At 42.4% G+C, this 24,827-nt stretch overlaps 2 protein-coding genes across 4 annotated transcripts in view; one reads left to right on the top strand and one right to left on the bottom strand.

The window, feature by feature from the left end:
* The first annotated feature begins 371 nt into the window (after nucleotides 1-371).
* On the top strand, nucleotides 372-14,381 carry LOC123519641 (pyruvate dehydrogenase protein X component, mitochondrial-like). 2 transcript variants are annotated; one of them, XM_045281096.1, is made up of 9 exons: nucleotides 372-553; nucleotides 3,708-4,426; nucleotides 6,222-6,394; nucleotides 6,893-7,044; nucleotides 7,130-7,293; nucleotides 7,535-7,711; nucleotides 8,221-8,405; nucleotides 9,687-9,787; nucleotides 13,585-14,381. In XM_045281096.1, the coding sequence occupies exons 1-9, from the start codon at nucleotides 421-423 to the stop codon at nucleotides 13,770-13,772; spliced, it is 1,992 nt and encodes a 663-aa protein (XP_045137031.1). In that variant the 5' UTR covers nucleotides 372-420; the 3' UTR covers nucleotides 13,773-14,381. The 2 variants fall into 2 exon arrangements, with proteins under 2 accessions (XP_045137031.1, XP_045137032.1); XM_045281097.1 differs by lacking the exon at nucleotides 3,708-4,426 and adding an exon at nucleotides 3,285-3,466 and having other exon boundaries at nucleotides 376-553.
* The window catches only part of LOC123519643 (inactive ubiquitin carboxyl-terminal hydrolase MINDY-4B-like), a 66,703-nt gene continuing 55,888 nt past the window's right edge, over nucleotides 14,013-24,827 (bottom strand). For both annotated transcript variants that reach the window (XM_045281098.1, XM_045281099.1), the window contains 5 exons: nucleotides 23,699-23,910; nucleotides 23,176-23,304; nucleotides 20,375-22,768; nucleotides 16,726-16,849; nucleotides 14,013-14,502 (listed from right to left, as the gene is read on the bottom strand). In XM_045281098.1, the coding sequence (XP_045137033.1) occupies nucleotides 22,720-22,768; nucleotides 23,176-23,304; nucleotides 23,699-23,910 (390 nt within the window). In that variant the 3' untranslated portion in view covers nucleotides 14,013-14,502; nucleotides 16,726-16,849; nucleotides 20,375-22,719. The remainder of the gene's footprint in view (nucleotides 14,503-16,725; nucleotides 16,850-20,374; nucleotides 22,769-23,175; nucleotides 23,305-23,698; nucleotides 23,911-24,827) is intronic.

The following is a 24,827-nucleotide window of genomic DNA, read 5'->3' on the forward strand; positions in this document are numbered from 1 at the left end:
AAGGCTATTTATTTTATGGTTCTAGTTATGAATTAGTAAGATTTATATATCACTTGAGAAGCTGGCTAATCCTATGTAGCCTTGGAAAGTAGTTGTGGTGTGAGATGAAGTCGTTTCTAAATATGAGTTTTAGAGTTGGGAGGTGGAGGAAGCACAAGGTAAAAGGAAGGAAGCTGAAAGTAAGAAAGGATGTTGGTTTTAAGAGAGAGAAAGAGGAAACATGAAAAAAAAGGAAAGTAAAGTATAAGAAACAAGCAAATATAATAAAGCCAAATAAGTCAATAAGCATCAATAACAACTAAAATAACTATATGAAGAAAGAAAACTAGAAATGAAACCCCGTACAAAAGACTAAACTACCACCGACACCATCATCATCATCAGGAGAAGCAGACGGCGAGAAGAGTGAGAGACAGAAAAATGGCAGGGCTAGGCGGCCTACACCGGGCTGCCTCTCACCTCTCTCGCCACCTGACCAGACTGAGGGGCGTGCAGGCTGCCAGACACACCCAGGGACATGCCGCCCTCCTACACACCACACCTGCCCTGGACGGTAAATATGTGACAGGTGTTCCGTTTCCCGTCTCACCTGTGGATTTATTCATTTTTTGTCTTCTTTTCGTTTTTTATGCATTTTCTATATGTATTTTTTCGTGCAGGTTTAGTTACAGGTGTTTCTTAATTAATGGCAGGTGAATGTGAGGTTATTTATGTGTTATTGGTTATCGTTGCTATTTTTTGTAATGATGAAATTGTCAGGCGTGTGTGTGAGGGAAGAGTGCGGTAGTGGGTGAGTGGGGTGGGTTGAGTGGTGGTAATGGGTAATGGTATTGGTGAACTGACCGGTGGGAGAGTTGTGCTGTCACTGGTGTTGTTATTGTTACTATTTTTATCATGTCAGTATCACGTCAAGGTTATGATAGTGGTAATGGGTAATGGTGATGGTGAACTGACTGCTGGGAGAATTGTGTTGTCATTGGTATTGCCATTGTTACCCAGTGTTGCTATTTTTATCATGTCAATATCATGTCAAGGTTATGACAGTAAATAGCGTGGGAATGTTATGACTAATGATGAGGCTTGCAGCTCTGTTTGCTGATGTTTTGGCTTAACCCCTAACACAATTGGGGAAAGTGGGGTTTCCAGGTGGAGTAAGCTAAAATATGGTTGAATGTCACTACCATGTAAAAATAAGGATCAATTTGCACTTTCACCCAACCATGGAGTCTGTGAAGTGACTCATGTTTTTCTGGTGAGAAATGTAGTGAAATGATTGATGGTATGTGTCACTTCTTTCACAAATTAATATTTTCAAGTTATGACTTTTTTCAACTCCAACTTATGCTTACATCTCCTTCCCAACACTGTGGGGGAACCTGTGGGAAATCAAGGTTTTTTGGATGGGATGGCATTATATTGAGTAATGTGCATTGCAAGTAAGGTCAGAAGTCAACAAAATCATATAAAAAACTCTGAAAATACTTTGATGGTGGGGGTGGCAAATGTTGCTTTGTTATTATTGGTCAGCATTGCCAATGCTACATTTCCACCTGTATCCACTCCACCGCACCCAACAAGGGATATTAGATAAACCCAACCTTTATAACCTTCTGGCCAACGGGATGCAGCCTCCCCATACCCTTCCCCAAGGGTACTAATGAAACCAAACGTTATGATCTTGATTTAATACTTGTCACAAAATTGTTGGTTGCTAGAAATTGTCCAGCTTAAAGGTTCTGATGTTGCGTTTAATTGATAACCCTTGTGGTGGTCCAGCCAGAAGTTTATAATGTTTGGTTTGGTTAGTACCCATGAGGGAGGTTGGGGGGAGGCTGCATTCCTCCCAGCTAGAAGGTTATAAGGTTGGGTTTGTTTAGCATCCCTTGGTGGGGTGTGGTGTAGCAAATAAAGATGGAAATACAGCATTGGTAATGCTGCTCAACAATAACAAAGTAGCACTTGCCACTGCCCCACCATCAAATTATTTTCAAAGTTTTTTTAAGTGATTTTGTTGATTTCCGACCTCTTTTGCAAAGCACATTACTTGATATAATGCCTCGCCACCCGAAAACTTCAATTTCCCTCAGGTCCTCCAAGATTGTTGGAAATGAGAGGTAGGTGTAAGTTGGAGCATAGACTACTATACATACCTTGACTCAACACTTGATTTGGGTCCCGTGTGCTAAGGGCCTACCTTTCAATAATTTTGGCCAGAGTTAAAATTAAAGGTTCAAACTTTCACCAGAGCAAGGTGTTAGTGTCTATATTAGTATTTGTGAGTCATTTATTTAATGAATGAATAGTTTCAACATACTAGTAATTTAAAGTTACTTGGATAAGACATTTAGTAACTTTATTATAACTACGGCAGGATGGATATTCACTACATCTTCTTTGTGAAATACCACGGTGAGTTAGTTCTTTGATTTGAAGGGAAAAGAAAGACTGCAGTAATGAATAGAGCTGGAAACAAAGTCACAGATTGAACAAAGAAAGGAGGGTTTGAGTGAAGGCAAGAATGAATTTGTTAAGTATCCAAGAGTGGAGAATGCAAATGCCACATGAGCTTTTCTCAGTGTATGATACAGACATGGCAGAAGGATATTGAAAGTTGAATTATGTACTGAATGTTAATGAAACAAACAGTACGTAATAAGACTACACTTTAATAGAAACTGATTTACAAACCACAGCATAGAAGACCTGTAGGTTTGAGAATGCTGAACATGGATATGGTATGATGACACATTAAAGTTTGCCACTGGGATACATACTGTTATGACACTAAAATCATGATGTACAGCCTACTGCTTCCAGTAAAATGAGTGTTTGAAAGTAGAGGACCCTTAACGCAGGGCTGGGAGCAAAACGCAGCGTCACTGTTGAGTCAAGGTTTGTCTATGTAGTAATCTATGGTTGGAGTTGAAAAAATAGTCATAATTAGAAAAATATTGATTTGCAACAGAAATTATATATACCATTAATCATTTCACTACATTTCTCACCAGAAAGATCAGAGATTTGTTGATTGTGTGAAACTACAAATTGACCAAAAGAAGTGGGATTTATTGCTGCTGTTATGCTGAGAGAGAGAGAGAGAGAGAGAGAGAGAGAGAGAGAGAGAGAGAGAGAGAGAGAGAGAGAGAGAGAGAGAGAGAGAAAGAGGGGAGGAGAAAAGAAGGGAGAGAAATATAGAAAGAAACACACAAGGCCCCATGGAAGTGAGTGTGACAGACAACTTAATCTCACCCAAACTGTACATAACCAATGCTTCCCCCCAACAGTTGAGGGAATACCCATAAAAATGCCCTCACTGTCGCCCACCATGCTGGAGGGCACCATAGTCCAGTGGGCGAAGAAGGAGGGCGACCCCATCCAGCCGGGAGACGTGCTGTGTGACATCCAGACAGACAAGGCAGTGGTGGCCATGGACATTGAGGAGGAGGGCACACTGGCTAAGATATTGGTATGTGTTGATGTGCTGGGGGCTCTCAAAGGTGAAATAATCCTCCTTTCTCTCCTCCAGAACCTCCTTGACTCCTTGTCTCACGGTGTCCAGGGTTACAAATATGGTTCCTCATTTGTTTTTTTCTCATCTCTTTCCTCAACAGATGCTGTGTTTTGCACGAGACAACCAAAACTCCCTTGGTATTTGTGTGTCTTGTGTTCGGTGGGGACGGAGAACTAACGTGACATTTTATTTCCAGCTGGAGTATTTGGTAAGGATGGGGATGAGGATGAGGGTGTGTCCTTCATGGAGGAACTCTTAGAAGCCCTCACAGACATGGGGACTCATTATACCCCAGAGGTTAAGGAAAGCAATCAAGTCACCCCTCACTCAAGCCCAGCGCACCATAGAGACACAGGCTTGGGTAGTGAAAAGGTGGAAGTGAAGGAACATAGTGCAGGTTTAGCAATGTGTGATAGTGAGACATACAGAATTACCCATACTCTTCATATGAGTCATGACGACCATGCCAGTGCCTCAGACCAGCAGCTGGCAGTCACAGTAGCCATCACACATGAGGAGGACATGGTGCAGCTGCAGAAGGAGGAACTGGAAAACATCGGCAAGGAGTCACATTCATTGGAGAGTCTTCCCACAGTCCCAGAGCACCTAGACTCCATACACGAGGACCACCAATTGGCAGGTCCCACTCGAATCATGCCAATAGAAGCAGCATCTCAGATTGACCCTCACCCCATTGACCTGACCTCAGATCTCACAGAAATTCAGAGAGAGAACCTGGAGAACTTTGCCACTGAAACCACAGAGACCGCAACAGACTTCTATAATGTGACAGAGGAATATTATGAAGCCTCTCAAGAGGAAATAGAAAAGGACTTGCTTGAGTGTGAGGAGAGAGAGGTAGAGCAAGGAAGTGCTGACTATCTGGCAGCTGTGGGCGCTAGTTCTGTTCCTCAGGTAGGCTTCCTGGGTAGTGCAGCTGCTTGTGTTCACTGTGTGGGGGTCTGTGGCTCTGTGCTTGTCCTCTGTTGGGGAGTGAACTGAACAGAAACATGTAGTGGAAGGTTTCATTAGTCTTCATTTACCATTTTCTTTCCTCATTGTTTTGTTAGTGTATATTTATCTTCTTTCTTTTTCATGCATTTCCTGTGCTTGTTCTTTTGTTGGGAAATGAACAGGATGGAAAGGTTTTGTTATTATTATCTTTCTCTCCTCACTCATACATATAATTTACTTGCTTTCTAACTTCTAAAGGGAAAATTTGTATATTAGATGTGTGGTAGTGATAGATTAAGGGTCTGGGTTTGTCTTTTATAGAGAAAAAGCTGTGTAGTTATTCAGACCACCAGTTTTCTCATCCTACAAATAGTTTCTTAGCTCATCAACTCTTTAAGGAAATATTTGAACATAAAACGATATGGTAATGAGTTAAGATTATGAGGTTGTCTATTGTAGGGAACTTGAGAGGAAGTCTGTCATTCATTCCACCAGTTCTCTTCATCAACAAGTACACTTTCCCATTTAAGTTTTGTGATGAACTAAACAAGTGGAAACATTCTAGTAGCAAAATCTCGACTCACTCGTTCCTCTCTTTATAGACAAGCATTCATTAACACCTACAATAACCTTGCTGCTACAATCCACTGCTCTAAAGGACAAAAGATACAGTGAAATTAACAAAAGTAAAGAGTCTAGCATGTAAAACTCAGCCTACCATTAGCCATTATAGAAAAAAGTCTTATAAACCTAGACATGTATTAGTACCATACCACAAAACTTTACACACCACTTCTTCAATACATGGGTTGCCTGTGTGATGTGTAAGGGATGTCTTGTCTCGGTGGTAGTCAAGCTGTAATAATTATATAAGCTGCATGTAACAGTTCAGACCGTTCCTTCAGTAGAACCAGTTGCTGCACTTCCCAGGAAACTTGTCATGTTGTCAGGTAGGTCTGTTGTCTCGTTTTACTAGGTTATCTCGATCGCTCTGTTGTGGAAGTTACTCTGTTTTTCGAGAGGGTGTTCATGGTAATTGTTTTGTGTGGTGTAGTGGAAATTCTTGGGTTTTTTCATGAGTGATGAGGCAGTTTGATGTGCTCTAGTGGAATAGGGTTTCTTAGGAGTGTTATTATTTTTCTAGTGATTGTTTAACTGGTGATGGTGGAAGTTATTTGGGTTTCAGAAGTTTTTGTGTTCCAGGTGTTAGTTGGTGGTAGTTGAATAGGTTTGAGTGGAAGTTCTTGGGGTTTTGAGGTTTATAATGATTCCAGTGATAATTTTGCAGGTTGTAGTGGGAATTATTGATGCATTTCAAAGCTTCCATGACTTGGGTGATAGTTTAACAGGTTGTTGTGGAAGTTATTGTGGTTTTCATGACATTACATGAGCAATTGATAGTTAAGTAGGTTGTAGCATTGTTTTTAGGAGTGATTTCATGAGTGAAGCAATAATTTAACAAGGATTCTGTACTGTCAATATGAGGAACACCCTTGAGAAACCAACTAATCATTTCTTTGGGCTATGAAACTGCTTCTGATGAAACCCAAATAATTTTTCTTCTTTCAAATATTTCACAAGTGTTCTGTAATGAAAATAACATGAAAAACCCGAGCAACACACTTTTGACCAACATCCCAGTAGCATGAAACACACAAATATTACACGCAACCTCACATTCCACAAAACAACAAAAATATGGCAAACTTACTAGAACCCCAAGAACAAGACGCACTAACACCCTCTTTCCCACCAGCTCCCAGACGACAGTAAAGATATAAAGGTGGGGACAGTGATTGCCCTGATGGTGGCTGAGGGGGAGGACTGGAAAGATGTGGAGATGCCCAGTACAGAAGAAACAGGATCCACACCCACATCCCCTACTGAGGAGACCCCAAGGAAGGCAGCAGAGGCAGAGGCTGGCCATGGGTAAGGGAGATGTGGCGTGTATACAGGATATTAATCCATTCACTACTGGGATGCATTTTTACCATGAGTTTTATGTATGATTAGATGATTTTATTTACTTTAGCAAGGGTGTATGGGAGTCAGAAGGCCAGAGTCTTCACTATTTTAATTCCTTTATAAGTTTCTGAAGCTGTATAGAAATCATCAAATAGTGAGCAAAATTAATATGAAAAAAGTGTTATGGTACTGAAGAGGTTAAGTTTATGCAAGGAAAATTTTCAGGGTCAATAAGCAGGATTGGTTAAGAAATAATGAGTTTAAGCTTGAAAAAGGTAGATTTGAAAAGGAGATGGATATAAGTAAAGATCAGCATTGAAAAGTTATATTTAAAAAGAGATAGGAAGGCATAGACAGAGAGGTAGACAAACTTAATAGATCACTTCATGTTTCTAGTAGAGAGAGAGAGAGAGAGAGATAATTGGTGAAGGTTATAAATAGATCCCTTGGTGTTCCCGGCAGCAACTTTGGCCCCTCGGTGAGACTGTTGCTGGAGCAGTATGGCCTGAGGGAAGGGGACGTCCCTCATGGCGGCCCTCATGGCATCCTGGTGAAGGGGGACGTGCTGCGCCTCATCAAGGAGAGGAACCTCACGCCCAAGGCACCAGAGTCAGGTGGGCAGTATGGGAGTCTTGCTAGCTGGTCAGTGGTGCTCTTCTCTCTTTAGAAATGTTAGTTTTAATAAAATTTACCTTTCAGTTCCTCCACCTGAGGCACCACAGCCTGCTGCCGCCACTGCCACTGCCGCACCATCACAGCCACCCCTTCCACCCGCCCCGAGCACCGTGGCAGGGGATGGATATACGGACGTGGAGGTGACCAACATGAGGAGAACCATTGCAAAGAGGCTCACACAATCAAAGGTACAAACAATACTCAAATCTTTATTCATGTATTTTGACTTTCATGTAGTGTTTTCTCCTGGGGTGTAGTACAGTGGCCACAAGACTCCCTTTGTATCAGTGGCTAACAGGCTAAGTGTGTGAATGATTGTGTGTCTGTGTGTACAATTGCCAACCTGTTACATAGATAGATACATATGTTTAGTGAAGCATTGCCTTTTGATTGGTGTCCAGCGTGTACCATACAATGCGTGTCTTGCAGAGTGGCATTGCTCACTCCTACGCCACCATGGAATGCTGTATGGATAGTCTGCTCGAGCTGAGAAAGCAGTACAAGGCGGATGGTGTCAATGTCAGCGTTAATGACCTCATCATCAAGGCAGTGGCCGTGGCCCTCACCAGGTGTCCTGAGATGAACTGCGTGTGGCAGGGAGACCAGGTGAGCCACAGGATCATTTCAGGAGAGAAAGTGTGTGTTGGAGAAAATAATGGAGATTTTTTTTTTTTTTTTTTTTCTCTCTCCTGTTATAGTCTATAGCATTGGTAGGCATACTTGAAGAGTATATGTGAGAAGCACTGTTAAGCTTCCGCCCATTAGTGGCGCAGGCAATTTTATTTATAGTGGTACTCATATGTATTTGGGCCCATATCACCACCCAAGTGCATCTTTGGTGTAACCACCTAGAACTTAGGTACGACAAATGGCATAGCTACAAAGCAGTGTGGTGGGATTCAAACCTACGCGTGGACGTCTGCCCGATCCTACGCTCACCACCTTATCCATTACACCACCTCCTCTTTCTTGAATGTACAGAGGCCAGGATCCATATTAAGCAGCACAGGCTGATAGTCACAGACCAACTGGCAAAAGGATTACAAGAGCCTTGAGAATTGAGTGGAGTGGACTACAATCACACCACTTATCTAACCCTCCCTGTGGCACTGCAGCTGAAGACTGGCGGCCCAGTGGATGTGAGCATTGCTGTTGCCACCCCGGCTGGCCTCATCACCCCAATAGTGCGAGGGGCAGACACCCGGGGCCTGGAGGATATTGCAGCCACCGTGAGGGACCTCGCCACCCGCGCCAAGGCTAACAAACTGAAGCTGGACGAGTTTCAGGGAGGAACCTTCACGTGAGTACTTTCCTTTTTTGGTGTGTGGAACCTTGCATATTTGTAGTGGATACAGGCCGCCCTGTGAGTTAGGTATGTACTTTGGGATTTGGTAGTTCAAGTAATTCTAAGTTGGTTACTCTATTTAAATTTTCTGTATTTTGCTTTATTTTGTGATAAATTTAGGTAGACGTTTTGTGTTGTGTGTGGGATTTGCTTCCTCCCTTGATGTGCCTCCACCACGCTACATACTTGAATATTGTCATGCAGCATTAAGTAATTATTATTGTGTGTAATATATGCAGTCACAGCCTTACAGGAAGCAATGAACAAATTACAAATAAAATTTCTTTTTGCATCCGTGAAGAAAATGTGTAGATACACACCAGTAAGTGTTGCTTTTTAAACATACATGATGACTGCTCGGTGTCCTGTAAACATTCCTTTAGAAACACAATATTCTTTCTAAGTTATGGCAAACTGTGTTTTGTTGTGTGAATTTTACCTCTTTATGAATATCATGACAGAATATTGAATATTATTGACTGTTAGAGGAATCTTCACTGTAACAAGACACACGTGACTTTGAGAGTCAGCCCATGGCGAGGCTTATATACTGGTGTCATAATGTCAACTGTCAGTGGTGAGCGAGTGATTGTTGCAGGATACTGCCTTGTATGTTTAAAAAGTAGCATTTATCAACCACTGTATTGGTGTGTTATCTTTGCATTTTCTTCACTAATTGCATAATAAATTTAATTTGTCCTGTAAGGCTCTGACGGTATGCATTACACAAAATAATGATATAATGACGTGTGGCAATATTGAGGTGCGTAGTGCAACAAGGAGGTGGGAGGGGAGTGGCATAGGCCCACCTAGGTGGTGGAGCAAAACTCATTACCTAAATTCATCTACAAAATAAAGTATATGTGTGTGGAGTAATTTTAACAATTCTTGGAATTATGTGAACTGTTGAATCCCAAAATATGTACCTTAACTCATGGCCTTCCCTGTATAAGAGGTTTAAAACAATACTAGCATTATTCCAATACTAGCATTATTCTTCTGTGTTTATTTTTATACGTGATTATTCTTTCTGCTTTCTCCTGTCTACATCTTTAAACCTTCTTTGTTCTTCTGTTGCTTATTCATACATCCAATTTTTCATGACTTCCTTCTGTTGAGTAATTACCCGTTTTTCCTTGTCTTTTCTTTGCATTCATAAACCTTCTTAGTTCTTCTTTCTTCATGGGTTGATCAGTGTTCAGACTCTTCCCAATTAACTCTTCAAATCTTCCTCAGCATCTCCAACCTGGGAATGTTTGGCATCCGGGAGTTCAGCGCCATCATCAACCCTCCCCAGTGTGGCATCCTGGCTGTGGGGGGTAGCCGTCTGGTGCCAGGTGCGTCCTTGTGTCAGAGCCTTGCTGGGTCACATGTGGGAATACATACAAAACAACTCAGATATTGATGATAGAAGCCAGAGTGTGTGTGACTGTGTGTGTGTGTGTCAGTGTGTGTGTGTGTGTGTGTCAGTGTGACTGTGTGTGTGTGTGTGTGTGTGTGTGTGTGTGTGTGTGTGTGTGTGTGTGTGTGACTGTGTGTGTGTGTGACTGACTGTGTGTGTGTGTGACTGACTGTGTGTGTGTGTGACTGTGTGTGTGTCAGTGTGACTGTGACTGTGTGTGTGTGTCAGTGTGACTGTGACTGTGTGTGTGTGTCAGTGTGACTGTGACTGTGTGTGTGTCAGTGTGACTGTGACTGTGTGTGTGACATTGTGTGTGTCAGTGTGTGACTGTGTCAGTGTGAGTGTGTCAGTGTGTGACATTGTGTGAGTGTCAGTGTGTGACATTGTGTGTGTGTCAGTGTGTGACATTGTGTGTGTGTGTGTGTGTCAGTGTGTGACATTGTGTGTGTGTGTGTGACATTGTGTGTGTGTGTTGTGTGTGTCAGTGTGACTGTGACTGTGTGTGTGTCAGTGTGACTGTGTGTGTGTCAGTGTGACTGTGACTGTGTGTGTGTCAGTGTGACTGTGACTGTGTGTGTGACATTGTGTGTGTCAGTGTGTGACTGTCAGTGTGTGACTGTCAGTGTGTGACATTGTGTGAGTGTCAGTGTGACTGTGTCAGTGTGTGACATTGTGTGTGTGTGACATTGTGTGTGTGTGTGTGTGTGTGTCAGTGTGACTGTGTGTGTGTGTGTGTGTGTGTCAGTGTGACTGTGTGTGTGTGTGTGTGTGTGTCAGTGTGACTGTGTGTGTGTCAGTGTGACTGTGTGTGTGTGTGTGTGTGTGTGTGTCAGTGTGACTGTGTGTGTGTGTGTGTGTGTGTGTGTCAGTGTGACTGTGTGTGTGTGTGTCAGTGTGACTGTGTGTGTGTGTGTGTGTGTCAGTGTGACTGTGTGTGTGACTGTGTCAGTGTGTGTCAGTGTGTGTGTGTGTCAGTGTGTGTGTGTGTGTCATTGTGTGTGTGTGTGTGTCATTGTGTGTGTGTGTTGTGTGTGTCAGTGTGACTGACTGTGTGTGTGTCAGTGTGACTGTGACTGTGTGTGTGACATTGTGTGTGTCAGTGTGACTGTGTCAGTGTGTGAGTGTCAGTGTGACTGTGTCAGTGTGTGAGTGTCAGTGTGACTGTGTCAGTGTGTGACATTGTGTGTGTGTCAGTGTGTGACATTGTGTGTGTGTGTGTGTGTGTGTGTGTGTGTGTGTGTGTGTGTGTGTGTGTGTGTGTGTGTGTGTGTGTGTCAGTGTGACTGTGTGTGTGTGTGTCAGTGTGACTGCATGTGTTTGTGTGTGTGTGTGTGTGTGTGTCAGTGTGACTGTGTGTGTTTGTGTGTGTGTGTGTGTGTGTCAGTGTGACTGTGTGTGTGTGTGTGTGTGTGTGTGTGTGTGTGTGTGTGTGTGTGTGTGTGTGTGTGTGTGTGTGTGTGTGTGACTGTGTGTGTGTCAGTGTGACTGTGTGTGTGTGTGTGTGTCAGTGTGTCAGTGTGTGTGTGTCAGTGTCAGTGTGTGTGTGTCAGTGTCAGTGTGTGTCAGTGTGTGTGTGTGTGTGTGTGTGTGTGTGTGTGTGTGTGTGTGTGTGTGTGTGTGTGTGTGTGTGTGTCTGAGTTAAATTGAATTGAATTGAATTTATTTATATGGTCAGACTTTACAATTAAAGTATGGAGCACAGCTCCGTTGTAAAAAAATGCATCCATAATAATAATAATGACAGTAATAATAATAATAATAACAATAATAATAACAATAATAATAATAATAACAACAATAAAGAAAGAAATACAATGTTTCTGAACAGAAAATATTATGAGCAAAAAACAAAAGACAACAGTGACCAATAATTCACTATTTTAATCATTTACCTAAACTTTCCAATTATTAGCTTTGTAAACAGATAAATTTGTAAGAATATTTACATTTGTATTTTGCAACAATTCATCAAACTTAGAAATTGTTGGTCTATGTGTGTAGTAAGTAGGTACATACATATCTCTCCATCTGACAAGTTCTTAATTTGAACATTTAAGTAACACATGAAATTCATCAGCTATTGCATTATAATTGCACAAAGTACATATCCGCTCTTCTCTGTTTACACCTGTGTATCTGCCGACATTCACTGGTAAACTATTATTACATGTTTTAAATTTAGTTAACAGGATATGGTTATTTTTTTGTTAATTTAGTTAGGTAAGGTTCTAGTTCATATCCCACCTTAAATATATTATAATTGCTACATACGGTATTTGTTGACAAGTTGTGATACCATTAATTTTCTTTCAACTGCCTTCTTAAACCACACTGTGTTGGGAACATTTTGTACTAACCAAATTCCTGACATACCACATTCGTTTAACAAATTCAGTGTGACTGTGTGTGTGTGTGTGTGTGTCAGTGTGACTGTGTCAGTGTGTGTGTCAGTGTGTGTGTGTGTGTGTGTGTGTGTGTGTGTGTGTGTGTGTGTGTGTCAGTGTGACTGTGTCAGTGTGTGTGTGTGTGTGTCAGTGTGACTGTGTCAGTGTGTGTGTGTGTGTGTGTGTGTGTGTGTCAGTGTGACTGTGTCAGTGTGTGTGTGTGTGTCAGTGTGTGTCAGTGTGACTGTCAGTGTGTGTGTGTGTGTGTGTCAATGTGACTGTGTCAGTGTGTGTGTGTCATTGTCAGTGTGACTGTGTCAGTGTGTGTGTGTGTGTCAATATCAGTGTGACTGTGTGTGTGTGTGTGTGTGTGTGTGTGTGTGTGTGTCAGTGTGACTGTGTGTGTGTCAGTGTGACTGTGTCAGTGTGTGTGTGTGTGTGTCAGTGTGACTGTGTCAGAGTGTGTGTGTGTGTGTGTGTGTGTGTGTGTCAGTGTGACTGTCAGTGTGACTGTGTCAGTGTGACTGTGTCAGTGTGTGTGTGTGTGTGTGTGTGTGTGTGTGTGTGTGTGTGTGTGTCATTGTCAGTGTGACTGTGTGTGTGTGTGTGTGTGTGTGTCAATGTCAGTGTGTGTGTGTGTGTGTGTCAATGTCAGTGTGTGTGTGTGTGTGTGTGTGTGTGTGTGTGTGTGTGTGTGTGTGTGTGTGTGTGTGTGTGTGTGTGTGTGTGTGTGTGTGTGTGTGTGTGTGTGTGTGTGTGTGTGTGTGTGTGTGTGTGTGTGTGTGTCAGTGTCAGTGTGAGTGTGTGTGTGTGTGTGTGTGTGTGTGTGTGTGTGTGTGTGTGTGTGTGTGTCAGTGTGACTGTGTCAGTGTGTGTGTGTGTGTGTGTGTGTGTGTGTCAGTGTCAGTGTGACTGTGTCAGTGTGACTGTGTCAGTGTGTGTGTGTGTGTGTGTGTGTGTGTGTGTGTGTGTGTGTGTGTGTGTGTGTGTGTGTGTGTGTGTGTGTGTGTGTGTGTGTGTGTGTGTGTGTGTGTGTGTGTGTGTGTGTGTGTGTGTGTGTGTGTGTGTGTGTGTGTGTGTGTGTGTGTGTGTGTGTGTGTGTGTGTGTGTGTGTGTGTGTGTGTGTGTGTGTGTGTGTGTGTGTGTGTGTGTGTGTGTGTGTCAGTGTGTGTGTGTGTGTGTGTGTGTGTGTGTGTGTGTGTGTGTGTGTGTGTGTGTGTGTGTGTGTGTGTGTGTGTGTGTGTGTGTGTGTGTGTGAGAGAGAGAGAGAGAGAGAGAGAGAGAGAGAGAGAGAGAGAGAGAGAGAGAGAGAGAGAGAGAGAGAGAATCAGTCCATCTTCCCTCACAGATGAATCAGGAGTGCCGGTGACCCTCATGGCTTCCCAGCTCTCCTACGACCGTGGTGCCGTGGATGACCTGGTGGCGGCGGAGTTCCTCAGTGTCCTTAAGTCCATTCTGGAGAACCCCAATTCCATCCTCCTGGGCTCCTATGCCTCCCAGCCGGGCCAGCCCCATCCCCTTGCTGCCCTCCTCTGAGCTCAGTACCACAACCTGAAGGCGACAGACTTTTTTGTTACTGTGCAGATGTATAAAGGTTTATGTTCCATCATCTTTGGTTCTCAGATGTGTGGAGTGAGTTAGCACAATAAGAATTTATGTACAGTCATATTACAGTTTCTTCTACCTATCTATGAGACTGAGAAGGACTTGTGGGGAGTCAGTTAAGGGGAAAATGAGTTCTTTTCTGCAATTTCTAATATCTGTGAGGCTAGAAAAATCTTTGTGGGAGGGGAAAGCAAGTCATCTTTTTAGAATTTCTTTGAGGCTCAGAAAGGCAGAAAAGGGAGGAAATCTCGCTGGAAACATGAAAAGCCATCCAGTCTTTATAATAGGGACAATAAACAGGTCAAAATCCCATGAGAATTCAGTTGGCCCTGATTACTTTTTTGCCTATCTCACCCAAGGGAAACAAAGCCTCGTGTCCTTCACAATCTGTTCCCCCAGTTCATTCACTCTTGTACGTCTTTCCTTTTCTGGTCACACCACCACTCCCAAAGCAACACTGGGTACACAATTTGGTTACCTTTAACTCTGAATTGTTATTGTATATATTGTAAAGGTTCTATATTAAATTATAAAACTGAATTTGTCTTTCCATTAACACCTACATGGGAAGACAGCCAAGTGCAATAACAAACACCGTGTGACCTCAGCGTTGAGTGGCCACCTCCTATCAGGTCACAGTGAAGTCGCAGTCCATGGAGTCCTGCGGCGAAACGTCAGAGGTCACACAAGTCACATTGGGATAGTAATAATAGTAGTAATATTAGCACAAGAGAAGGAGGAGGAGGAAGAGGAAGGGAGGGAGGGAGTTAGGAAGGAAGGAAGGAAGGAAGGAAGGAAGGAAGGGAGGGGGGGGAGGAGGAGGAGGAGGAGGAGGACATATCAAACTTAAAAATGTCCATAAAACATGACAAACTGTCTTAAAATGCCCTCAAAACCTGCCAAACTTTCTTAAATTGCATTCAAAATCTGCCAAACTCTCTTCATATACCCTCAAAACACACCAAACTATCTCAATATGCCCTCCAAACTGTCTTAAAATGCCCTCAAAACATGTCAAACTGTCTCAAAACATGCCAAACTGTCTCAATATGGCCATAAAACATGTCAAACTGTCTCAAAATACCCTCAAAACATGCTAAACTGTCTTAAATTGGCTCTTAAATTGCCCTCAAAACATGCCAAACTCTCAAAAATTCTCAAAACATGTCAAACTGTCTTAAAATGCCATCAAAACATGTCAAACTGCCTTAAAATGTCCTCAAAACATGTCAAACTGTCTTAAATTGCCCTCAAAACATAACAAAGTCTTAATATGCCATCCAAACTTGCCAAACTGTTTTAAAATGCCCTCAAAAGATTTCAAACTGTCAAAATGCCCTCAAAACATGCCAAACTGTCTCAGTATGGCCATAAAACATGACAAACTGTTTTAAAATACCCTCAAAACATACCAAACTGTCTAAAATGTCCTCAAAACATGCCAAACTGTCTAAAATTACCCTTAAAACATGCCAAACTGTTTAAAAATACCCTCCAACAAATGCACTTACAATTCACTAAAAAAACATTGTATACACCGATACCAACACCACACCACAAAACACACCCCACACACACCCGACACACACACAAACCACTTAAATAACTCAAAACTAACCAATATATAAAAAGCTCACCCAAAACACACTACAGACATCCAAGTTACCAATATCTTCCACACACACACACATACACACACACACACACACACACACACACACACCACGTAGTTTAGTGGATAGCACACTCAACTCACAATCGAAAGGCCCAGGTTCGAGTCCCGGCGCGGCGAGGCGAGGCAAATAGGTACAGGATGTAACTCGAGGGGTTGTGGCCTCGGTTTTCCGGTGTGTGGAGTGTGTTGTGGTCTCAGTCCTACCCGAAGATCGGTTTATGAGCTCTGAGCTCGCTCCATAATGGGGAAGACTGGCTGGGTGACCAGCATGCAACCGAGGTGAATTACACACACACACACACACACACACACACACACATGTATATATATATATATATATATATATATATATATATATATATATATATATATATATATATATATACACACACACACACACACACACATATATACACACACACACACACACACACACACACACACACACACACACATTCATGAGCCCTGCTCCACACAAAAACTACTTAAAACATTCAATATTAACTGAAAACACTAAAATCACCATGAAACACTTAAAAATGACACCAAACACACACACACACACAGTCCTACCCGAAGATCGGTCTATGAGCTCTGAGCTCGCTCCGTAATGGGGAAGACTGGCTGGGTGACCAGCAGACGACCGTGATGAATTACACCACTATAGACATACAATTTATAATGAAATCATCTCCCACACACATCAAAGAGACCCTAATACACACCAAAATCTCTTAAAACACTCAAATCACCATTCAACACCTCAAAATGCCGGAAAACATACCCAAAACTCAATAGAAACGCCCAGTACACACAAAAATCACATAAAACACTCAAATTTAACCCAAAACACAATGCAACGCCTCACGATGCTGGAATATACACCCAAGACTCACTAGAAACACTCAATACACACGAAAATAATTTGAAATACTTAAAACTGCCTCAAAAAACACTCAAAATACCATGCAACACCTCAAAATGCCCCCAAAACACTCAAAACATGCAGATACTCAAATACACATCTACACCACACTCAAGGCGTCAAATACACCTGAGACTTAAAAAACATTAAAAACACACGAAATACACCCAAAATATACTTAAATACCCCACAAGACACCCTGCAACACACTTAAAGCATCCCAAATATACCCCAGACCAACATTATGCATCATAAAGAACATTAGGATTAAAAGGGACACTTACCGGTACCTAAATATTCCACCTTAGCTCTTTCTCCTATTCCGCCTCTATTTCTCGTTCATTCTTCGTACTCCTCCTTTATTTCTCCTCCTTCTTTCTTCTATTGCTTCTGTCTTCGCGTGTGAGCCTAGAAACACATAAAAACATTAGATATTAGGCAAAATATTGAGGAAATGGAGGGTGACTTAAGTATTGTGGCTTGGCTTCTCTTCCTTCTCTCTTTCTCCTTCCTTTTCTCCTTAACCTCCCTTATTCTCCTTTGTACTTCCTTCTGCTACTAATATCTACACACCTGACTATAGAAACACACGAAAACACGTAGAAATCACCAGATAGTAGGCAAAATATTGGCGAACTGCGGGTTTGGAAAAGAGGCGGCAGCCTGGGCCTATGGTGAGTCACCACCTGGGCTATGGTCGTCACAGAGTGGGGGTGACTCGGTTAAATTACGTAAATAATTTGATTTTAAAAATGACTTTTCGAATAAACGAAGCCACGGCCGAATGCTTATTATTTTATGACGTGATAAATACTAAAGCCTTTAACATTCACCATAAAACACCACTAAACGTCACATATTTACCCAACACAGGGGCGGAACACACTTCAAACACAACGAAACATTTAAACAAACCATAAAAACAACCTAATATTACCCTCAGGAAATATTTGAAAAAAATACTTGACCCAAAAGGCTGCCAAGGGGAGGGGAGGGCTTGGGGGACTTGGGTGGGAGGCGGCCCGTAGGCAACACCGGGAAGAGCGGCGGCGGGACCTCCATATTCAGCCTTTATCTTCTTACTAAGCTAAAATTAAGCCACTCAGGGAACTATTGACCAGGAGATATGAAATGCTAGACTGGTGGCTGCATTGTGACATGTTTGGCTTACGGTAAGTGAAGGAAGCAAATATCAGCGAGTATTACAGACGCCTTGCTCTTTTTAATGGTCGTTATACTTATCACATATTAATATTTACGTACTCTTTTCACTCTCATACGTAAAGAAAACTTAACAAGTGAATGGCTTTATAAGTACCTTTAATTGATGAAGATAAGGCAGTGTGGTGAAGGCGTGCAATTGCACTGCTTGTCTTGCCTCATGGTGATTGGTGATTGGCACTGCTTGAAATCTGTCGGTGATATAGCAACACTTCACGTGTGTGTGTGTGTGTTTTGAGGGTGTTTTGAGTGTGTTAACGAATGTTTTCGGTATATAAGAGTGTCTTTAAAGTGTTCATGGCAGTGTGTGTGTGTGTTTTGAGGGTGTTTTGAGTGTGTTAACGAATGTTTTCGGTATATAAGAGTGTCTTTTGAGTCTTCATGGCAGTGTGTGTGTGTGTGTGTGTGTGTGTGTGTATGGGACAGTATAACCACCGCCAGCACCACCACCCTTACCGTCACCACGACTACTGGAAAACTACCGCCCCATTCGTAGCAGGCGGTGTCTGTCAAAGGAGCAGGTGTGTACAAATGTTTATGTTAACTATCTCTTACAAAATATCTTTTAATGAAACACTTTACTTGTATAAACAGCACATAATGATTTACTCGTTATTGTGACATCTTTCCCTTCGCTATTGTGTCCAGCTATGGTTATTTGCCAAAGCAGGAAACATTAAAATTGTATCTTGTTGTGCAGCGATTGTTGGCATCTCCGGCAATGCTTAAGAGGCAGACTCTCTTATTCTCTATTTCTATCGTCTGATTGTACGAGTATTTCTGGCAATGAATAAGGGTGAAGTGGTGATAAGTAGAGGAATATACACGTGTTTTCTATTTCCATTCACATCTACCTTGTCAATTATACACGAATTTATTGACTTATCTATCTGCCTACCTATATATCTACAGGCGTTTTTAGTAGCGTCACCGCAAGGCAAGGCATGTTTGAGTTCACGCTGAACAGGACGGTGGTGAGGACACCGTCGGTGGTGCCAGACGACCGTGTCACTGTGATCTCAATCCCTGGGGCAAGTTATGGTACACATGAGTCGCCTGAGCCAGCGCTGTGATCAAGACGTAAACACAGCAGCATGGTGGAAGAGTTTGGAGATTTATTCCTTGATGGGGAGTATTATAGGTCACCAGTGTTTCACCATTTGTATATTCCAAGGGCCGAGCAGCGCAATACTCATAAAAAACAATAGGTCTTCAGTCCTGGAAGTGGTTTGATCTACGCGGGCTTGTTTTGAAGGTGTTCCATTGTTGATGTATGGCTGCGGTTTTCGGACGCCTATATAATTGAATTACGTCAATATTTAGCAGATAATGTATTTTACCATCATTCATTAATCTATGATACAAGGATTTGCAACAATGATATATTTTTTCAACGAATAATAGAAACGTAACTCCACTATTGTATCAAGTCACGACTAGAAGTATGGGATCGGACAACACCCACAACAAGGACGGATAGATGCAACATGTCACCAGCTACCGTGCACCAACTCCTTAATTTATTTCTCACCGAATTTTTGATATCGGTTCTCTCCAGTATGCCGCACAATATGTAAACGTAAATCTACATCTACAGTACCCACTTCTATGGTCTAACATACGTCTTACTATTTACTTTTATTCTAAATGTAATTTTTTCTTAATCTCAGTCAATCTGTCAGATGATAGTATACAACTGCGTGAGTGCGTCAGTGAAAAGGACGAAAGAATAGAAGAAATTAGTAATATAATAAACTATCTTATCAAAACATAGCCAAGCAGTTTTCAGAAGAGGATATTAGTTGACATTGTGCAAGGTGAATACTATACAATATACAGGAATAAACATTGAGGCAAGACACTTGTTGTGGTTCACCAATAGACACCACATGCTTAATGGTGTCATTTGTTTTAATGGAATGGTTCACATGGCTGGCTGGCCAAAGGAAGGCCTGGCTCGTTCTTGCACTCCCTATGTTCTCTCCTCTCTCCTTCACTCTGTATTCTCCCTCCTCCCATCATCTCACTTTCTCTTGGAAAAGAGCCGCCAGCCATAGGAAAGAGACGACGGCGTTAGCGAGTGGTGAGGGAAGCAGCAGCGGCACCACCACACTGGCATGCATTCACTTTACACATTACTACTAGTATTTTCATGCAACTATTTTGTGGCATCGTGTCACCTCAGACGCTGTGGCACCATGCAACAAATTGTTCACTAATATCACTTCACTTGAAAACTAGATATCGTTTTGCATCTCTTTCAACTGATATGAAAACAGGTCGATACATTATGCATTTTATTATATCAAGAGATATTGTGTTGCCATTAGAAATATATAGGAGCACCATTCACAAGATATCGTCATATCAGTAGGTATGAAAAATAAATACAAGTAACAAAAACTGCACCACGTTACAAGTCATTGGCAAGAAACTTGAATTAAGTATTGCGTTGAAACTCACAAAACATCATCTTTGGAAACACGTAACAATACCTTTGTGCTTCACCCCAGAAAACAAACAAGACACTTTTGTGGTCTATCTTGGAGACACACAAGAAGGATCACTACAGACAGAGCCACGTCTACATCACACCTTGCAATAAATTAACAACAACAATAATCCCATCTTATCACTACACCACTGAATACAATACATACTAAAAATTAGTTATAACTTTGCCAACTCGAAAATCTACAAATGTGAAAATACCTCTGACTTCAGTTGGCGATGGATTCGATGGAAATAGAGAAGCAGCTGGGTGTGTGGGTATGTCACCTGTGGCCTCCGGTGACGCATTTTAAAAGCTTATAGCGGTGATTACACGACTGATCGAAACACTCTTGCTTGGATCGTTACACCAGGATATCTGAGCAGCTGTGTCCCGGGGTTCAGGGGTGTTGCCTCCACGGTCCAGAGTAGAGACAATGAGTTTTCGAAGCCACTCAACTAAATCCTAAACTCATACACCCTGACAAAGTAACTCTCCTTTCCCTTAACTTGATTCCATGGCCTCTTCACGCAGGGTAGACAGGAAAGTATTCCACGGCCTCCTAACGCAGGGTAAACAAAAAGTCCAGATAAGGTACTGATACTCATGTGACACTATTAACACTGTAAAGAAGAGAGAACTTGGCCGTAGCCTTCCCTCTTCACAGCGAGCCGGCGACTGACCACCACATGCTTCACACGAAGGCTCACCTCAAATGCGAGCTAGTCCAGGCTTCACCCAGAACACTCATGACCAACCAACACAAGGAGGATAATCAACAATAACTTAGGACTTGTGTACATTGTTTTATTTATGATACAGTGTTTATTCCTTATACGTGTGGGCCGCGAAGGGCCGGGCACAGCCTACAGACCGAAGGCGCGAGGTGTTGCAAGCGAGAGAGGCTGGAGGAACTGTTATCATGTTATGTGGACGGAGCAGAGCCGCCCTCCCCCCCCCGCCTCCCGTCTTCTGGTTACTGCCATATCTCCATACCCTGACTCCGTATTCTTACAAAACCGTACTTTTTCATCGCTACTCAGGTTATGAAGGGTGTTTTCCTCAGTTATACAGGATTATTTGCTAAGGTTACCGCCAGAATCACGAAAACACCAGTGGGATCCCCCGTAACATTCAACTGTAGCTTGTTGGAAGTTATAATGAGACAGTTAAAGTTTCAGAGTACGTTCCCTGAATCCAATACCTCTGTCGCTCCTTACAATGGTGTTCTATGTCAGTTATATTTCAAAGGTTCTAATGCTAAGTTTACTCTCAATACAAACTTATAGGATAAAGTAAAAATGTTGATCAAGTGAGAGGAAAACAGCTTAATTTGAATACGGAAAGAAGCACCGAAGCACTTTCAGACTAGGGATTAGTAAACTAGATCAATACAAAAGGTCTTTCCTTAAAAAAAAAAATAAAAACAAATACAAGAAACTACTTAACATTATAAATACAATTCTTCATGATCTAGACAATAACTGCAGCGTTTCCTCTACAAATCTCATAAAAGAAACCCACGAGCTTGTTAAAATTTCAAGTATACTTTTTAACTCAGACTTGCGAACCTCCACCACACTCTTAAATGAACTAGATACAGAAGCACAACAGATGATAATAAGCTCGGGGTAAATGAGGCAGTTTCCCCCAATTCCTACCAGAGACCTCAAGACAACTCTGAATAATATTTTTGGCTCTTTCTCCGGGAGTGAAATCTCAGTGGGCCTTTTTTATCCTCTTTATATAACTGTTGTTGTCTTTGCCAGTACTCCTCTCCCATTAAACAGAGTGTAATAGAGCATGAGGAAGGATTCAGGTTCAGAGTAATGAGACGCTAACCAGGAACCAAGAACCCTGAATATAATGAGTAGCAAGCACAGAATGACTCATCAAATCACTCATGACTTAATTGTACCTCATCTTAATAGTGCCTACCTGAACTAATGCACCGTATGTACCTGTATAATACTGCACCTGCATATACCTGTAAGCTTTCAATAAGACGTGAATCTATGTACATACCTGCGTGTTTCCTATTAGCACCTATTAGCACACCTGAGCCGCAGAGGTGGTAATGAGATAAGTGGCAGGTGTGGAAAGATGATTAACGTGGGGCACCTTCATTTTCGCTTCTAATGTGTTAAGGACAAAATAATTAATAGTATTTTTGATAGAGAGAAGACCGCAAAATGAACGACGAATAGTTTAATACAGTTATGGATTAAAAATATTGGCTATCTAAAAGGATTATTAGCCCGAAGAGACACGGTAGAAATAGAAAAAAGAGAAAGTGAGATATTTCTACTTCTCTCACCACTAAATAGCAAGGATATTCAAACTAATCCAACAAGAAAACGAGAACAGAAAACGGAAAAATTGGGTTAAATAGCAGGAAAAAATATACTACTGGTGTTATGACAGCCATCGATGCTACTTGTGGTTCCAGTGGTGACGGGGAGGCGCGGGGGGCGGCGATGGGGAAGGCAGGGACGGGGTAGTTGAGTGGAGCCTTCGAGAGTCGCTTCCTGGAGTGTCTCACAGATGGCGCTGACCTTTCACACTGCTACACGTGAGCCGATGTGCCGTTCCAGTTGATGTCCGCTCCCGCCCATCTACGAAAGAGAAGACTGGGTGAGAAAGGGACTAACTGACTGACTGACTGACTGATTAAATGAACGAATGACTGGCTAGCTGACTAACTGATTGACTGGCTGACTTACTGACTGACTGACTAAATTAACGGACGACTGGCTAGCTGACAAACTGATTGACTGGCTGACTGACTGACTGACTGACTGACAAAATGAACGAACGACTGGTTGACTGATTGACTGGCTGACTGACTGATTAAATGAACGAACGACCGGCTGACTGACTAACTGATTAATGAATGAACGAATGACTGGCTGACTGACTGATTGACTGGCTGATTAAATGAACGACTGACTAGCTGACTGACTGACTGACTGACTTAACTGCTCTATCTATCTATCTATCAAGCAATCCCGTTTTCTCTTACTTGGTGTGGATGAGATTTTCCAAGGGGGGACTGTTGTATTCCTCCACGGGCACCTGGTTCCTCGTGTCGATGGTCACAATGGTAGCGTTGGTCTGGGTGACGGTGGACGAGAAGTAGTGGAGATCAAACCTGTGGGAAGAAAGAAGGGAAGGAATATCACTAACAGGCAGCTGTCAACCCAACTAGACCCTTTTGTAACCCAACTAGGCTCCTTAACGCAACTAGATCTCTTTGTAACCCAACTAGACCCCTAACAACCCAATTAGACCTCTACAATCAAACTAGATCCCTTTGTAACCCAACTAGACCCTTTTGTAACCCAACTAGGCCTCTTAACAACTCACTTAGAGCCTAAACAATTCAACTAAACCCCTAAACAACTGAACTACTCCCCAAAAACCCAAGTAGACCCCTAGATAACACAATTAGACCCCTAAACAACCCAATTAGACCCCTTAACTCAAGTAGACCCATTTGTAACCCAGCTAGACCCCTTAACAACCCAACCAGCCAATTGTCGCACCTGTTCTCAGCGTGGTAGTCCCTGATGAGGTCCCTGTTTGGGTTGAAGAGCAGACCGTAGGCGTCGTTGCAGCGCGTCACCCAGATGGGCAGGGAGGGGGTTTTGAGGCGTGACCCCACCACCCCCGGCCCTCCTCCCCCGCCTCCTTCAGCCCTCGCCCACACCAGCAGCCCTATCTCGCTCCTCGTCAGAATGCCCGTCTTGGGTTTAGCCTGGTGGACAAGAGGGATTTGTTTGTCCTGTGTTTTTGTAAGATTGATCAGAATTCCTGTATAATTTATGCCTACGTGTTTTCTGATTTCCCAGGAGTGGTGCGTAGATAGTATCCATATTTGATTTTAAAATATATTAACCCCTTCGATACTGAGACATAATTTTACCTTAAGATCTGTGTACGATTAGACCATTTTGTTGACATTAGGAAAGATCTATGGAGGGCAGAAGATTAATGGCCAGAGTTCACTATTTTAAACCCCCACATGAGTTTCAGCTTGAAGCTTTATAAAATCACCACATAGTAAGCAGAATGAATATGGAAACTCGTCATGGTACTGAAGGGGTTAATAGACTAACAATACACATTTTATCGATTAGTATATATATTTTTCACATCAATGTTCTTCAATTCGTTTAATCTCGGCGCCATATGATCCTAGCATGCTGCGGCGCCTTACCTCACTCACTCACTCACTTAATCTTTTTAAAGCTCCTTACTGACTCATCGCTAACTAGTACGTAATGATGAAGCTATTCCACCCACCCACTCATCCACCAAACCACCCATCCATCCACCCACCACTCTGTCTGAGAACCAACCAATTCCTTCACATGTCTAAACTTTATCAAGATTGAACACATTAGCTACTTCTTGTGGAGCTCAGGAGTTAACTTAAGTCACCCTCGCTATATCGGCCATATTCAGAAGCGCCTTGTTCTTTCACCACGACAGTATTCCAAGGCCACAGAGACAAGTAGCACGGTTTTCAAGACAGCTCCTCCTTATGATAAACTAGAAATCTTGCCAATTCACCACCAGAACCATGAAAATATCGTTAAAAACACGACTTTCTTCAACTAGAGCCTTTGGAAAGCAGTGATGGTGAGAGACCAAAGCGTTTCAGACTACAGG

The sequence above is a fragment of the Portunus trituberculatus genome, chromosome 45 (genome assembly GCF_017591435.1).
Source record: "Portunus trituberculatus isolate SZX2019 chromosome 45, ASM1759143v1, whole genome shotgun sequence".
NCBI lineage: Eukaryota > Metazoa > Arthropoda > Malacostraca > Decapoda > Portunidae > Portunus > Portunus trituberculatus.